The 15,727-nt window shown below is 45.3% G+C and overlaps 1 protein-coding gene across 1 annotated transcript; it reads right to left on the bottom strand.

The window, feature by feature from the left end:
• IWS1 (interacts with SUPT6H, CTD assembly factor 1) lies at positions 1-15,685 on the bottom strand. The gene is made up of 14 exons (XM_069975475.1): positions 15,474-15,685; positions 12,864-12,973; positions 11,182-12,769; positions 10,697-10,889; positions 10,416-10,473; positions 8,171-8,277; positions 7,626-7,776; positions 6,458-6,540; positions 5,493-5,622; positions 4,945-5,062; positions 4,593-4,704; positions 3,651-3,707; positions 2,640-2,751; positions 1-429 (listed from the first exon to the last, which is right to left on the bottom strand). The coding sequence occupies exons 1-14, from the start codon at positions 15,505-15,507 to the stop codon at positions 304-306; spliced, it is 2,979 nt and encodes a 992-aa protein (XP_069831576.1). The 5' UTR covers positions 15,508-15,685; the 3' UTR covers positions 1-303.
• Between the last annotated feature and the right edge of the window lie 42 nt (positions 15,686-15,727).

A 15,727-nucleotide genomic window follows, 5' to 3' on the forward strand; every position in this document is an offset into this window, starting at 1 on the left:
TTAGAAAAACAAAGATAGAATTTTATTGTCCAAAATGCAGACACTGAGGTACGAAGAGAAATTGTATCTGTACAAACAGCATTAAATACGATCCAAAAATAAGGACCATAATTTGTTTCCGGGGAGAGGTGAATGTGGAAGCCAGAAGAAACCTTGTCTCCTGACGGACATAGAACACATTTACAGGGCCAGGGGAAAACACGTTAAAACTATTGCAGAAGGCTCATTAGAGTCCAAATCCGTGAATGCAACAGGACAAGTCCAGTAAAAGCCCTGTCTCAGTGTTGGCAAGGCCAACTTGTGTCACAAAGGCATCTTATTCCCTTCTATGCTGATTTTAACTGCGTGGCCAAAGCGATTCTTCTTCCGGATATCTGTGAATTTCCTCATTTGTTTGTCCAAGCGACTTACTCCTTTCTTGGCACTTCCCTAGAAAGAGAAAGGCGATTAAAAACTAAAGGTCTTCCTGTTTAATAAGATTTTTAAAAACCTGCATGGTTTTGTTAGATTAACACTTCAAGGGTACAAACCCACTTGACGTATATGCTGCGTGAATCAGTCTTAAAAATAAGCAGGCAAAATGCAGGTTGGCTTTATACAATTGTTCTGCATTAAAATACGCAATTGCGTATTTTTGAAGCGTGAAGCTTGTTGTTATCAAAGCATCAGTTAACAACCTGTGCGAAAAACGCATATAGCTTCACGCTTCAAAAATACGCAATTGCGTATTTTAACGCAGAACAATTGTATAAAGCCAACCTGCGTTTTGCCTGCTTATTTTTAATTGTTCTGCGTTAAAATACGCAATTGCGTATTTTTGAAGCGTGAAGCTACATGCGTTTTTCGCACAGGTTGTTAACAACTGATGCTTTGCTAACAACAAGCTTCACGCTTCAAAAATACGCAATTGCGTATTTTAATGCAGAACAATTGTATAAAGCCAACCTGCATTTTGCCTGCTTATTTTTAAGACTGATTCACGCAGCAAATACGTCAAGTGGGTTTGTACCCCAAAAGTAATTGTAGTGTTCTTGATGCTGTTATTGATCCCCTTAGAGTCCCCTACATGCTGCACAGTCGTTTCTCATTCTCTTCATTTCAAAGGGTGGGAAAAAGAGCCAGGCTGTTTGTCTAGAGTACTGCAGGCAATTACAATACAGCACCGACTCCTCTCTGCTATGCTCAGGGTGAGCTTGGGGAGGGGGGCTCACGCGGCCGGTGGGCCACCAAGGTGAGATGCGGGAGGGGGGTGGGGGCGAAGAGGTTGAATGGTGTTAGGTGGGGCTGAACGTGCCGCGATGTGGCGTGGGTAGTGGACGTGCCACCAGGAGGTGAGATGCGGGTGGTTAGGGTGGTGGACGTGCCGGGCGGGACGGAGCGTGTGATGCAGGGTGGGGGTGGTGGTGGGGGAAAATGTGCTGTGGGCAACCACTGGGAGGTGAAATCGGGACAGGTGGCTACCAGGTAATGAGATGCAGGGGTGGGCTGCTGTCAGCAGAGAGGGAGACAGTGGTCAGCAGCAGCAGCTGTCACTGTCTCAGTATCATCCCTCGCTTCAGTGGACTGGGTTAGAAGCGCTATCCCGGCCCATTGAAGACATGGAGGACACGTGATGCCGTCTCGGAGGGTGGGGGCCAGGAGTAGGGAGTGTGTCGGGTTGGACTGAGGTTTGATGATTCTATGCATTCGGTGGGGGGGGTGAATGCATCTAGATAAAAGCAAAAAACTGTCCAGAATCCATAATAACTTTATATTGGAAAGATGGAAAGCTATGGGTTGGCAAAGTATTAATGCAAAAATAATTTTTGGGGAAATACCCCTTTAAGGGTGTTCAAAGATGAATGGGAAGCAATGATTTACCTTCCATGACCCTCTGAAGTAGGTAGACAAGCTCACAGATTGCAGGTACACAGCTCAAGCTTAACAACAGGCCGTGTGAAAAAGACTGCAGGGCAGTCAGATACCTAGTAGCCAAGACTTTATAGATTTAAAGACATTAAAGACTTTAAAGACTGTCTGACCATCTCGCATCCCTTCAAAATTATTCTGAACCTTTGGAGAGCACAACACCACACAGGTTTAAAATGAAGAAATCATAATGCCATTAGTATTTCTATTTGTTAAAAAATTTGTAAAAAATGGATAACAATGTAACAAAGCACTTTTTGCATTATTAGGATCTGTAAACCGTGCTTCAGCCTGGCGCAAACGTTAGATGTCAAAGAAGCCATTAGCTGTGCATGCAGAGCACACCTGTTGTCTTCACACTGGGGCAGAGCTTATCGGACTATACCTTACAAAAAATGACAATATCACAAGGGCATTCGGTTGCCCTCAATGCTGAGTTTGACAGGATGAGGGGTTTTAGTGAGCCTTCGCTGTTCAGCAAATCGTCGTTTGTGCTTTTCCAAACGAGTTATGCCTTTACGTAGACCTCCAAACTGAATCAACGCATCAGGTGACAGAACAGAGAAGAGACAAGGAAAGAGGGAAAAAGAGCAAAGGGAGGTAGCAAAGAAATGTAAGAAATGAAAACAATGGCCTTAAAAAGAAAAAAATTCATGGATGGAGCTAAAAATAAATATGATAATCAGACTGAAGACATCTCCAAGTACAAAGTAACCAAAACTACAACTTACCCGCGATGACTCCATATCAACATTCCATTTTGGACGGACAACATAGTCCTTGTTGGAAGGCAGAGGAACTCGAGCTCTGGCACAAAAACCAGGATCACCTGGACGCAGTGCCCTAAAGAAAGATGATAAATTCTTGTAATTTTAGTCAATTTCAAAGTCTGAATTCTGTGGTTTTACATATCAGGACACACCACCACAAATGTCTGGTTCATAGAAGATCTCAGGATTAGTTAAACACAACCTCAGATGAATGGAACAGCTGTGCGTGGAAATACTATCATCTACCATCATTCAATAACTTGTAGAACTAACTTTAGCAGCAATAACAATGGTTTTCTGTATGACTTTCTCTCACATGATTCTGGAGGAATTTTGGCCCACTTTTCTTTACAACATTGCTTCAGTTTGAGACCTGTGGGTATTTATTTATGTAAAGCTCTCGTAAAAGCATTTCAATTGGGTTGACGTCTGGACTTTGGGCCATTGCAAAACCTTTTTCCAGACATTCTGGTATATATTTGCTGGTGTGCTTGGTCGAAATTGGGTCATGCAACATGACAATGTTTCTAGGCTTTAGCTAGGCATCTCCTAGGCATGCTAGGCATCTCCTCTCTAGCATACAGAGAAATTCATTGTTGATTTAATGACTGCAAGGTGTCTAGGTGCTGTGGCCACTAGAAAAAGCCCAAATCAACATTAAAGAACATAGTTACATGGTGCAAAGATTCCCTGCAATCTCCTATAGTTCTCCGAATGGTTTGGCAGTGCACAGGCTTGACTGCTGCTCCATTTACTGTCTATGGGAGTGCAAATAATAGCTGAACCCTGTACTTTGCCGTCTTTGGCACAATCATTTATAAATTGATTGGTCAAGTCTGCAAGCTGCTTCTCTATTTACAGGGCTGTTCTCTGGAGTGCACAGGGTCCCAGTAGACTTAGACACTCACACCCCGTATTCTGTGGATAAAAGCTGTTTAAAATATAGATCCAACACATGGAAATTTAACTTACTTCTCTTCTCCAGTCAAAACTTTTTCTAGGTCCCTGCGTGGCGTCTGACCCCCTGAGCTAAAAGATAAATAAAAAATATTTTAAAAGTATACACATTCACATATTCAAGTATGTATTCATTCACTACATACCACTGCCTCTAATTCCCAAGAACCATTAACATGCGTGAGGCTGTTTTGTAAACCTTCATTCAATAAGCATTTTTTTTTTTGGTAAACAGTGTATTTTTTGTACATTATTATGGGGGTAGCTTTCAGCACAGCACCTACAGGTATGCTTTACATAACAAAAACGAAACTGGAAAAGTCTCTACCGACTTCTCAGGGAGAATTTTCTAGGCATGTTCTGTGACCTGTGTGGAAACCAGGTAAATTCTGACCATCACTATTGTGGACGGCACAAATGTTCACATTGGCAAAAGATGCACTATTTTATGTGTAAAATGTGCAGATTTTAGAATCCAAAACCCTGCTAAATCCATAGGAACGGGGGTAAAATGCAGAAGTAACATGTCATGTTCAAGTTAGGGAGCCTATGTGCTTGTCCCACCAAGCTGCTTGCAGCTCAGAGGAAGCTGTGTGGAAGTGTGAACATACCCCTTTAAGGGTCAATGTCGTAATGAGTTTTCACAGTTTGGGGTGGAGAGATGCGGTTGTTAAACTCAATAGAGCTCATACAAAATTTGGCAAACATGGAATGGTGGCCTCAGCAACCCATTCTCAACTGACATGAGCAGCATCTGTACACACCAAACTGTGGAGAGCACAAGGAAACTCATCATAATATTGACCTCTTAAGAGCAGCAATACATCTAATGTTGAAAACTGGGAAAATATTTATGAGAACCCTTTACCAAAATCTGTATGAATACTTTACAAGGAAACATTCAGATTTATATTCCACTACCAGCACTTGTAGTATCAATGCAAAGATGGAACTTACCTGCTCATCCTTCTGCGCTGTGGCATCTGTTCCAGATCTCTCTGCTCTCTCTCTTCTCTTGTCATCCCCTTGTAATTCGAGGTTAACCCAAAGATAGGCCGTGACCATTCATCTGTGGGTGTTAAAAATCACACAGTGTAGTCGCGGCCATATACAGCAATACTTTTAGCATTCGGCTTAGAAATGAGGTGGCTTCTGCACCTCTTATCCTTCAAGTCTGCACATAAAACATTTATATTAACCAGTAAGATGTATGTTTAACAGATGTCAAAAAGAAAAAAAACAGAAGTAGACCTTACTTATCACTCACAAGTACTTAATATCATAAAAAACACAGAGAAAATAGACATACTTATGAGCTTCCCAGCGATATCCTTATTTGGCCTAGACTCTTTAGGGTGTTTATACAGGTACATAACAGCTCTGCCAATGCCGCTGTGTTTTAGCGTCTCCTGACTCACACTGGGAAGCTGGAGAGAGAAAAAGGATATAATGGTAGAAGTTACAAATAAGGTATCGATAAAACTGCAGATCGCATCACAAAAGAAGGAGCCCTAAATCAACTTTAAAGGTGGTGGAGAGGGGAGATATAAAAAGGTTGCATCATGGCAATACAGGGGTTTATTTCTTTTAAGTGTTTTTGTTTGCTTAATAGTATTACAAAAACAAAAGCTGACATGAAGAACAAATGTGGAATGTCCGTTTTACTGTTGAATTGGGAAGAAATTATTGTCCCACAAATGTGAATTGGTTTTATTTTTACTATTGTGCCCTAAAATACATTTGTAAAGCATTTTATTTTGAAATATGTACGGTTGAGTAAAGGGATAAATGACAGGTTCAGTTTAACATGAAGAAATATCCTTGCAGGCAGGGATCAGTGTCCTGGAGGTTTCTTACTTCTTGTAATATCTTGAGTAACTCCTCTCTGATCTTTAGTGCAGGCAAGCTGCGGTCAGGAAGGGGAGAAAGCCATTCTTTAATGGCAGACATCACTCCGCTGTCAATAAATGTCTCTTTCAAATCTTGTCTGTTGTAGAGAGATACGTGTTAGTTTATTTTTACACTTAAGAAAATATTTTACGACTTTTTTTACAATTAAGAATATACTGTATGTCTATAATACTGATTTACATAGGCATATGTCAGAGGCTCAACATGTGATGAGAAAGGGGTCCTACATTTACCTAAAGGAGAAGTTCAGGCAATGGTAAAAAAAAACAAAAAAAAACAAAACAAAACACAAACACCAGGGCAGGAAGGGGGTCATGGGATAATTAGCTGTCCCTGTGTCCCCAGAGCGCCGCCATCTCACGCTCATCCGCTGGTCTCCTGTATCTACCGTTCCTGTGTCACCACGACCTGACAGGAACTACCCACTCTACACCTGACTGGCTGAGCGGGCATTTCTGAGCCGGGTAACGACATCACAGGAACAACCCTGAGCTGTGGTACGGCGGGGGCACCCAGACAGTTAAGTATTACTTCATTATTATGTCCCCATTACTCCCTGCCCTCCCTGTTTTGTTTTTTTTACCTTTGCCCAGATGTTCTCCTCTAATAAAGCTAAAATCCTGACAGCAGGAATGACAGCTATAATGTACTGGAGTAGGGAGTTTGCTCATTTCACCGAGTAATCCCGTCCACACACTAACTTTTTTAAAGGAATGTTAGAACAATGCGTCTTGTCCTAGTGTATTCCTTTTAGGAGGTTTGTCTATAAGTCATTTGTAGAATGACACTCAGCAATGAGCATTTAGTATTTCCCAGCAGCTTTCAGCAGATCCACAGATCTGCATATACAGGAAGCTGAGGATCAAGGGGGATTTGGATTTCACTCAGACTATATATTACATAGCACTTACTTTTTTAGATGCATCACAACAGTAGGGAGCAGTGTCAACTTCTTCAGTGCTGGCTTCTTGCTGGAGTTGAGATTTCTATCTTCCTACAAAAAAAAAAAAAAAAAAAGTTAAATATTTTCCTTTGGATTTAACTATAGAAAATTTTCAACTTTGATGGTAACCTGTTTGGCAACAATAGGATACCTAGCAAGTCTGCAATTTCTGGGAAACATTCCTATTAACTAGAAAGGAGCTTGTGCACAGAACTCATTGGATGTCATATGACTGCCTCAGTAACCCAACCACCCAGGATGGACCAGGAATTTTTTGTGATCTATACAACACACAGGAGGTTAACTTTGCTAAGTATGCTTTGATTTGCATATGTGGCTGTGTGGCTATAGGGATAGAGCTGTACAGAGTTCAACAAAAGCAGCTCAGCTTTTAGAAAAGGCAAAGCTGCAAAGGTCTGCAGAATCTACTACTAATCCTACACAGACCAAGGTGCTCAAAGACATCAACATTTTGCAGGATCAATGATGCATCATAAATTTGAATCTCCCCACTGACAACAACTAGATAAAGTTTGTAAATTTTTTATGTGTTAGTGAAGCAAGTGTAATAGGGAAAATATATTCTGCATAAAGCACCGAAATATCTTGGCTCTATAGAGGGAGTGATATAAGTGCTACATGTTTGTATTATTGCCATCCATATGGCAGCTGAATTTTCACAATACTTTATGTAGAGGTCTTCTTAAAGGGAACCTGTCACCCCCCGTACCGGGGTGACAGGTTCCCGACCCCCCGTTAGAGACCCCTATACTTACCTCATCCCGCCGGGTCCCGCTTCTGGATTCGGTCGGGTCCCGGAGATCTCAGCCGCTGCAGCCAGGCGCGCGCGCTGAGAGATGAGTCCAACACCCATAGAGAATGACAGGAGTCCAGCGCTCCGTCATTCTCTATGAGCGTTGGACTCATCTGTCAGCGCGCGCGCCGGGCTGCAGCGGCTGAGATCTCCGGGACCCGACCGAATCCAGAAGCGGGACCCGGCGGGATGAGGTAAGTATAGGGGTCTCTAACGGGGGGTCGGGAGCCTGTCACCCCGGCACGGGGGGTGACAGGTTCCCTTTAACCAATAGTACAGACCCAGGGAAAAGGGAGAATACGGAGTCAGCCATCAAAGTTACCTCCGCGGCTTCATTCATTTTCATTATCATGGCGTTCACTACATCATCTGCATCACTAATAAAAGTGCCACCATCCCGATTTCTCCGCCTTTTACCACTCATGCTCTTCTTCTTCTCTAACATAATATCAAAGTCTGATTTGAAATCGGTGCTAAAATGAGAGAAGAAATGTAAGAGTACAAACACTACACATCTCATTAAGCAATATCAAAATTTTCAGTGAAAAAAAAAAAATAAAAAATACATACTCATAGGATGTAATGGATGTTATCTAGATTTAAAGGGGTAGCAATACACGATCATGTTATGACATGGGAATAATTGTTTAATGAATTGGAGATTTCTAACACTAAGGCTGCATTCCCATGTTCTGTAGTAACAGCACCACGCGGCGCTTATGAATACAGTCTCCCCCGCTCCCAGCATCTAATTACAGATGCTGTCCAGGCGCCGGGGGACCCCGGTACATGCATTACACGTCCGTGATCCATTAGGAAAAAAATTAAAGGTCCAAGATGGCTTGTAATAATAATAAAAATTCTTACATTTTACCAGATTTCATATCAATATCGGAGTCTGAATCTTCCTCTGCATTTGCAGCTGGCTTGAGTGCTGATGGCTTTTCTCCTTCCAGATCCTCCTGATTAAAACCCTGTGTAAAGAAGATCAAATAAAGCTGTATGTACTGGGCTCTTTAATGTGTCACCTATACCGCATGACCTAAAACACGTTATGCCAACACCAAAAACTGTACACATCACATCAGCCTCTGCAGGAGGAGGCAGCTATATTTTCCTGTAAAGAGATTGTCTGGGATAAAATTATATTTTACTATGCTGACGGGGAGATGTCAGGGACATATACTTACCTGTCCCACTCCGCAGTTGTTGCCGGGTCCCAGGCCACCCGCTCTCTGCTGCCACCAGCAATTTCAAATCTGGTGACATGCTGTTCCCTGTTCATTTCTAGTGGGAATGGTGCCTCACAGGATGTTTTGAAATTGCTGGTGGCAGCAAAGAGTGCGCATCTACCCTGCAGCATAGTAATATCTAATTTTATCCCGTACAACCCCTTTAAAGAACCCAGCATGCCTTCCCCTCCATATTAACAACACTAAAAAACTTTTTTTTGTAGCTTGATCTATTCTGACAAGAGCCTCTGGATGATGTTTTTAGGATAACTATACACCAGAAACCATAGTACAATTGTGCATATACTGGCTTGTACCAGGTGCCAAAAGAAATAGTTTCAATTGACTGTTCTCTTTTTCCCCTCAGCATGACACTAACTATAATGTAAGTTTAGTGAAAATATTCAGTCCTTTGAAGACAATGAAGCTGGTACATGTCAGTATACTAGTTTGTCGATGGTACTGTAGTTTTAGATGTGAACCCCTACACTGACAGGCAGGCTATTAGGCCCTGCTCTAGGCTCACACAGAGCAGACCTGGGGGGGTCAGTGTTCTCCCCAATCCTGGCTGTTGCAGCAAAGAATCATTTGTATGTTACAATTGATACCCACAGCTGGTGATACAAGCAAAGCTCATTTGCTGCAGCATCCCCATGTGGTATATTTAAGCCACATGGTGCCAACAAGGTACACCAATGGCATAAATGTACAGCAGACAAAAGACTTAGGCTTTAGCTTGATTTACAAGAAGTTGTTACTATTTAAAGGGGTTGTCCGGCGCTAAAAAATTATTCACAGAATAACACACATTACAAAGTTATACAACTTTGTAATGTGTGTTATGTCTGTGAATGGCCCCCTTCCCCGTGTCCCACCACCCCCACCCGTGTACCCGGAAGTGTGGTGCGCTATACTCACATGTCACGTGCCGACCACGGTCTCCGATCCTCAGCAGTGACGTCTTCTTCGGCCGGACGGCGGATCTTCCCGAGTGCCGGCCGCCCTCTGCAGCGTCATCCGAAGCTCAGCCGCGATTGGCTGAGCATAACTGTGCTCAGCCAATCGCAGCTGATGACGTGGCCGCGTCATCAGCCGCTCATCCGCGATTGGCTGAGCACAGTTATGCTCAGCCAATCGCGGCTGAGCTTCGGATGACGCTGCAGAGGGCGGCCGGCACTCGGGAAGATCCGCCGGCCGCCCGAAGAAGACGTCACTGCTGAGGATCGGAGACCGTGGTCGGCACGTGACAGGTATGTATAGCGCACCACACTTCCGGGTACACGGGTGGGGGTGGTGGGACACGGGGAAGGGGGCCATTCACAGACATAACATACATTACAAAGTTGTATAACTTTGTAATGTGTGTTATTCTGTGAATAATTTTTTTGCGCCGGACTACCCCTTTAATCTGTAGTTTACACACTTCCTGTATATTAAAAGGTGGAGAAGAAAAACAAAGCTCTGCTATGACTGTGCCATGTAAGAGCTACACAAAAGTAATGAGGGATCTTTTTTAATAAATGTAGTTATACGGTTAAGGGTCAAAGATAAATGGCTTGTGTAATAAGGCTTTTAAGGAGTTATCACCCTCTGTAATAGGGCGAGCAGTAGGCTGAAAAACAAGAAAACATTTGCTTGTCGGGTGATTGCTTATTTTTGACATGCCACAAAATAATCTGCTGTTGGCGGCACATTGGCCTGTATAATAGGGAATGAGTGGCCAATGCCTGATCAGTGCTAGGGCCACAAGGTTACCATGTTATCATGCCGAGTAATAGTCTCAGTATACAAGCAACATTCTAAGATTAGCACTCGTTGGCAGAACAGCTCAGGTCATCTAATACAGCCTTTAGGTGTAGGAACAGTGAAATTTTTCTTACCGTAAACTCTTCCTCTTCTTCATCCCCAGACTCTCCAAAAATGTCTGCGATTAGATTTCTGCATTAAAAGAAAAATTTGCATTACAAGTACAGCTAGCAATATCTCTTTAACCAGTAGCATTTTTGATATTAAGAAGATGTCACTTCACTGCAACAGAATGCTTTACACATGGCCAGGACCTCTAAATAGTAAGGGTCAGATTTCTGTTTTAACAAGTTGTTTGTTTTTTTTTGCTATAGTTAGAGAAGTCATTTAAAATTTCAAGGCGGATGCTACTTACTCCTCATCATTTCCAGATTCACTGTCACTACCAAAGAGCTTCTTCTCTGAATTTTTTGGCTCGTCTTTAGATTTTGCCCCATCCTCTGCTTCGCTGTCGGATGACACTGCCTTCTTCTTTTGAGGCGTTTTCTTGGAGGACGCGTCACTATCAGAGTCATCTCCATCGGAGAGGATCCGACTCTTTTTAGCGGCTGTGTTGAACATAGAAAGGGATTATGGACCGACTCATATCTCAATGAACCCCATAACAACAACGTGCAGTGCTGTTTTTCCCCACATCAATGTCACAGCATGAGCTGGGCAGCTATACAATGTGCCTGACCAACTCTTGCAGTTATGCAATGATATATTTTTTTCCATCAAGCTCAAATGGAGGAAAATAAAACTTAAAGATTGCATCCCAAAAATAAGGGTTTTAGTAGTCAATTATAAAACACAAGTGACATATGTACTAGTAAGGCCATCATTGTTTGTCTTTACTACCTGGTTTATCAGTTGTCTCTTCGTCTTCACTATCAGAAAGAATGGTTTTCTTTTTGGAAACTTTGGCATCATCATCTTCTTCACTATCTGAAGCTGCCTTCTTCCTGGCACTCTCATTGGCACTGTCATCACTGCCTGAACTTCGTTGTGGTGCTCTTTTCTTCTTTTTCTTAGTCATTTTCCTTTCCACTTCATCATCACTGTCATCTGATGACACAATTTTCCTTTTCATCCTGGGAAATTCATCCTCTGAATTAGCTGCCGCTTGTTTAGCAGGTGTATCCGCTTCAGAATCGCTGTGCGCTGGTTTTGGACGTTCATCCTCCGAATCGCTAGCTGCGCGCTTAGAAGGCGTTTCATCGTCTGAGTCAACAATTTTGCGTTTAGAAGGCGCATCATCTTCTGAACCACTAGCCTTTTTTATAGGTGCATCATCATCATCATCATCAGATCCACTGATGGCACGTCTAGCAGGGCGCTTGACAGGTCTCTCATTCTCAGAGTCACTGGCTGCACGCTTGGCAGGAGCTTCATCTTCTGAGTCACTGTCTGCAAGCTTCTTGGGAGCCTCATCCTCTGAGTCACTGCCTCTATGCCTCTTAGGAGCCTCGTCCTCGGAGTCACTGCCTCTATGCTTCTTAGGAGCCTCATCCTCGGAGTCACTGCCTCTATGCTTCTTAGGAGCCTCATCCTCGGAGTCACTGCCTCTATGCTTCTTAGGAGCCTCATCCTCGGAGTCACTGCCTCTATGCTTCTTAGGAGCCTCATCCTCGGAGTCACTACCTGCACGTTTCTTAGGGGTCTCATCCTCCGAGTCACTACCTGCACGTTTCTTAGGGGTCTCATCCTCCGAGTCACTACCTGCACGTTTCTTAGGGGTCTCATCCTCCGAGTCACTACCTGCACGTTTCTTAGGGGTCTCATCCTCCGAGTCACTACCTGCACGTTTCTTAGGGGTCTCATCCTCCGAGTCACTACCTGCACGTTTCTTAGGGGTCTCATCCTCCGAGTCACTACCTGCACGTTTCTTAGGGGTCTCATCCTCCGAGTCACTACCTGCACGTTTCTTAGGGGTCTCATCCTCAGAGTCACTGTCAACATGCTTCTTGGGAGCTTCATCCTCAGAGTCACTGCCTACATGCTTCTTAGCAGCTTCATCCTCAGAGTCACTGCCTACATGCTTCTTAGGAGCTTCATCCTCAGAGTCACTATCCACATGCCTGGCAGTGGCCTCATCCTCTGAGTCATCTTTTTTCCCTCTTCTTTTAGTAGGTCTATCCTCATCAGACTCGCTGGCTGAATGTCTAGATTGCATCTCTTCCTCAGAGTCACTTGCACCTCTAACGGGTATGCCGCCATCTTCATCGTCATCACTATCCTTCCGCTGGGGAGCCTCATCCTCCGAATCACTAGCAACATGATTACGAGCACCTTCCGTTTCAGAGTCACTAGCGTTGCGATTAAAACTGTCATCCTCCACATCACTGGAGTTGCGTGGCCTCCGTTCATCATCATCCGAATCATTGGCTTCATTCTCTGAACCGCTGCCCTGATCTTTGTTTTCTTCTTCAGCATCACTGTTGTCATTCTGAAAGGGGAAAGAAACACCAATTCAATTTATTTTCTACATAAATGAACAACTGTAAGCTAAGGCAACAGTACTTATAGAAACATCCACATACCTCATATCTATGTGGACTTTCACCTTCTGATCCATGTTGCTCATTATCGTTTCCTTCATCGTCAGAGCCGGACTCTCGCTCATCTTGTACTGGGGTTGCACCCCCATCATCTGCAAATTATATAAATTAGATAAAACAAATTAGATAAAACTATTCAGCCACAGATGGGGAGAGAAGCACATCAGAAGTAAATCATGTGGTTTTGCTATGATAGACTACAGTATAGCTGCGCCTTTATGCTGAATTTATCCACAAGTCAGTCTAGTGTTCTTATGTGTTTTAATTCCCCATAGTTAAAGAGCAGTATCATTTTGTACTATTTATAGCATTGTCTTACTAACTAGTTGTTTGCTGACTGCAGTAAGTTATACAAAGCAACATAGTGGCTCAGATATGAACCTAGCCTGAACCAGTTGTACACCTTCAGTTGATGTTCACACACAGTAATTTGGACTATGTTTTTGCTTTTGGTCTGTGTTTTCAGACTAAAAAATATGCAAAAGCAGGTGGATACTGATATACCTCCTTAATCCTAAAACCTAGTTGCGGGTTACTGATTTGTGAAAGTGACCAAAGTTGGCTGTCTAGGGATGCTGGGAGTTGTAGTTTTGGAACATCTAAGGATCACTACTCTGTGTAATGATAACAAAATAAAAAACCTCTGGGATTCACTTCCTGGTCTCGGTCAAGGAAGTGCCCAAGGATCCAATATTAATGGCTATCAAAACCTTTAAAGTCAGTGGGCCTATTGTGGTATATGTCAGTATACCCTATAACCCAAAATGTACGGGTAACATAGATGAAAAACAAGAGGTCACTAAATCATATTTAAAACACCTAAAAAAAGACCGCTTGGGGTTTATGGACCCACTAAAAGGTTCCTAGGATGTCTCAATTCCAGGTTAAGTTTTTTTGGAGGGACTGTTTATTTCAAACACGCATGTTATGGTGTATAACATAGTAGCAAAGATCCCCACAATGACTAAAAGTGGAAGCAGACACATTCAGCTATATACTGTGTAGCTGTGTTTGTGTGCTCGGTGTAGAGTCAGGAAGCCTTAGACTTTCTATGAATCTGTACAATGCCTTATGGTCGGCTAAGAAAAACAAAGCAGCACAGGACACAACTGGGGTTTCTGCTTCCTCTTCTAGTGATCCTGGGGGCTCAGCACCTGGACAGAGACCATTGCTAGTCAGTGAGGTGCACTGGTCTTTGCTGGTTTTGGGTCAGTTATGAATAGATAACACGACTGGTGCAGGCTGGTTTACACCATATGTCTGCAGCAGGGAGGATGCCACACAGCTGGTAGGCACACAGGGCTAAACGCAAACACACACTGTCACCCTGAGCCTATGCTGTATAAGGGGCACAGTACATTTTTACTGATTACATACACCAGTCCCACAGCAGTCAGGGGCGGCACAGTGTGGTCGCCAGTCAGGGGCGGCACAGTGTGGTCGCCAGTCAGGGGCGGCACAGTGGGCACCAGTATGAGGGAGAGGCTGGGCGCCAGTCAGGGGCAGCACAGTGGGCACCAGTATGAGGGAGAGGCTGGGCGCCAGTCAGGGGCGGCACAGTGGGCGCCAGTCAGGGGCGGCACAGTGGGCGCCAGTCAGGGGCGGCACAGTGGGCGCCAGTCAGGGGCGGCACAGTGGGCGCCAGTCAGGGGCGGCACAGTGGGCGCCAGTCAGGGGCGGCACAGTGGGCGCCAGTATGAGGGAGAGGCTGGGCGCCAGTCAGGGGCAGCACAGTGTGGTCGCCAGTCAGGGGCAGCACAGTGTGGTCGCCAGTCAGGGGCAGCACAGTGTGGTCGCCAGTCAGGGGCAGCACAGTGTGGTCGCCAGTCAGGGGCAGCACAGTGTGGTCGCCAGTCAGGGGCAGCACAGTGTGGTCGCCAGTCAGGGGCAGCACAGTGTGGTCGCCAGTCAGGGGCAGCACAGTGTGGTCGCCAGTCAGGGGCAGCACAGTGTGGTCGCCAGTCAGGGGCAGCACAGTGTGGTCGCCAGTCAGGGGCAGCACAGTGTGGTCGCCAGTCAGGGGCAGCACAGTGTGGTCGCCAGTCAGGGGCAGCACAGTGTGGTCGCCAGTCAGGGGCAGCACAGTGTGGTCGCCAGTCAGGGGCAGCACAGTGTGGTCGCCAGTCAGGGGCAGCACAGTGTGGTCGCCAGTCAGGGGCAGCACAGTGTGGTCGCCAGTCAGGGGCAGCACAGTGTGGTCGCCAGTCAGGGGCAGCACAGTGTGGTCGCCAGTCAGGGGCAGCACAGTGTGGTCGCCAGTCAGGGGCAGCACAGTGTGGTCGCCAGTCAGGGGCAGCACAGTGTGGTCACCAGTCAGGGGCAGCACAGTGTGGTCGCCAGTCAGGGGCAGCACAGTGGGCACCAGTATGAGGGAGAGGCTGGGCACCAGTCAGGGGCAGCACAGTGTGGTCACCAGTATGAGGGAGAGGGCTATGAGGAGATAGTAAGAAGAGACACCAGACAGCTGTGCCGGCAGACACCCTCCTTCTCCCCGAGGACACTGCACGGCTCACAAGGAGTCCCCCGGGAACACGACACACAGCGGGAGGTGAGCCGGCACACAGGACAGTCCTCGCTCCCATGCCACCTTACCTGAGTGCTCCGGGCTGTAGTAATCCGCCTCCATGGCTGGGCTCCTATAAGCCGAGGTGCCCGAGCAGCCTGGTGACTAAGGGGACGATGTCGCTGTCTCCGCCGCTTCCTGCTAATGGTGTAACGTAGTAGGAGAAAATCGCTAGGCCGCGCTTACACCGGGTTGCGCATGCGCCCTAGGATCAGCCCGGAGACAGTACCTGGAGGAAGCTGCGCAATTGCGTCACACCGTAACCACGTGATTCGCGGACGTG

The sequence above is a fragment of the Dendropsophus ebraccatus genome, chromosome 6 (genome assembly GCF_027789765.1).
Source record: "Dendropsophus ebraccatus isolate aDenEbr1 chromosome 6, aDenEbr1.pat, whole genome shotgun sequence".
NCBI lineage: Eukaryota > Metazoa > Chordata > Amphibia > Anura > Hylidae > Dendropsophus > Dendropsophus ebraccatus.

What these genes read in the sequence shown, in the direction of transcription:
- IWS1 (XM_069975475.1), bottom strand. Translation starts at nt 15,507, where the DNA reads ATGGAGGCGGATTACTACAGCCCGGAGCACTCAG. An exon ending in GAATCTGGAAATGATGAGGA is followed by an intron (nt 10,474 to 10,696) that starts GTAAGTAGCATC and finishes CTTTTAATGCAG; the next exon opens with AAATCTAATCGCAGACATTT. An exon ending in TTGATATGGAGTCATCGCGG is followed by an intron (nt 430 to 2,639) that starts GTAAGTTGTAGT and finishes TTCTCTTTCTAG; the next exon opens with GGAAGTGCCAAGAAAGGAGT.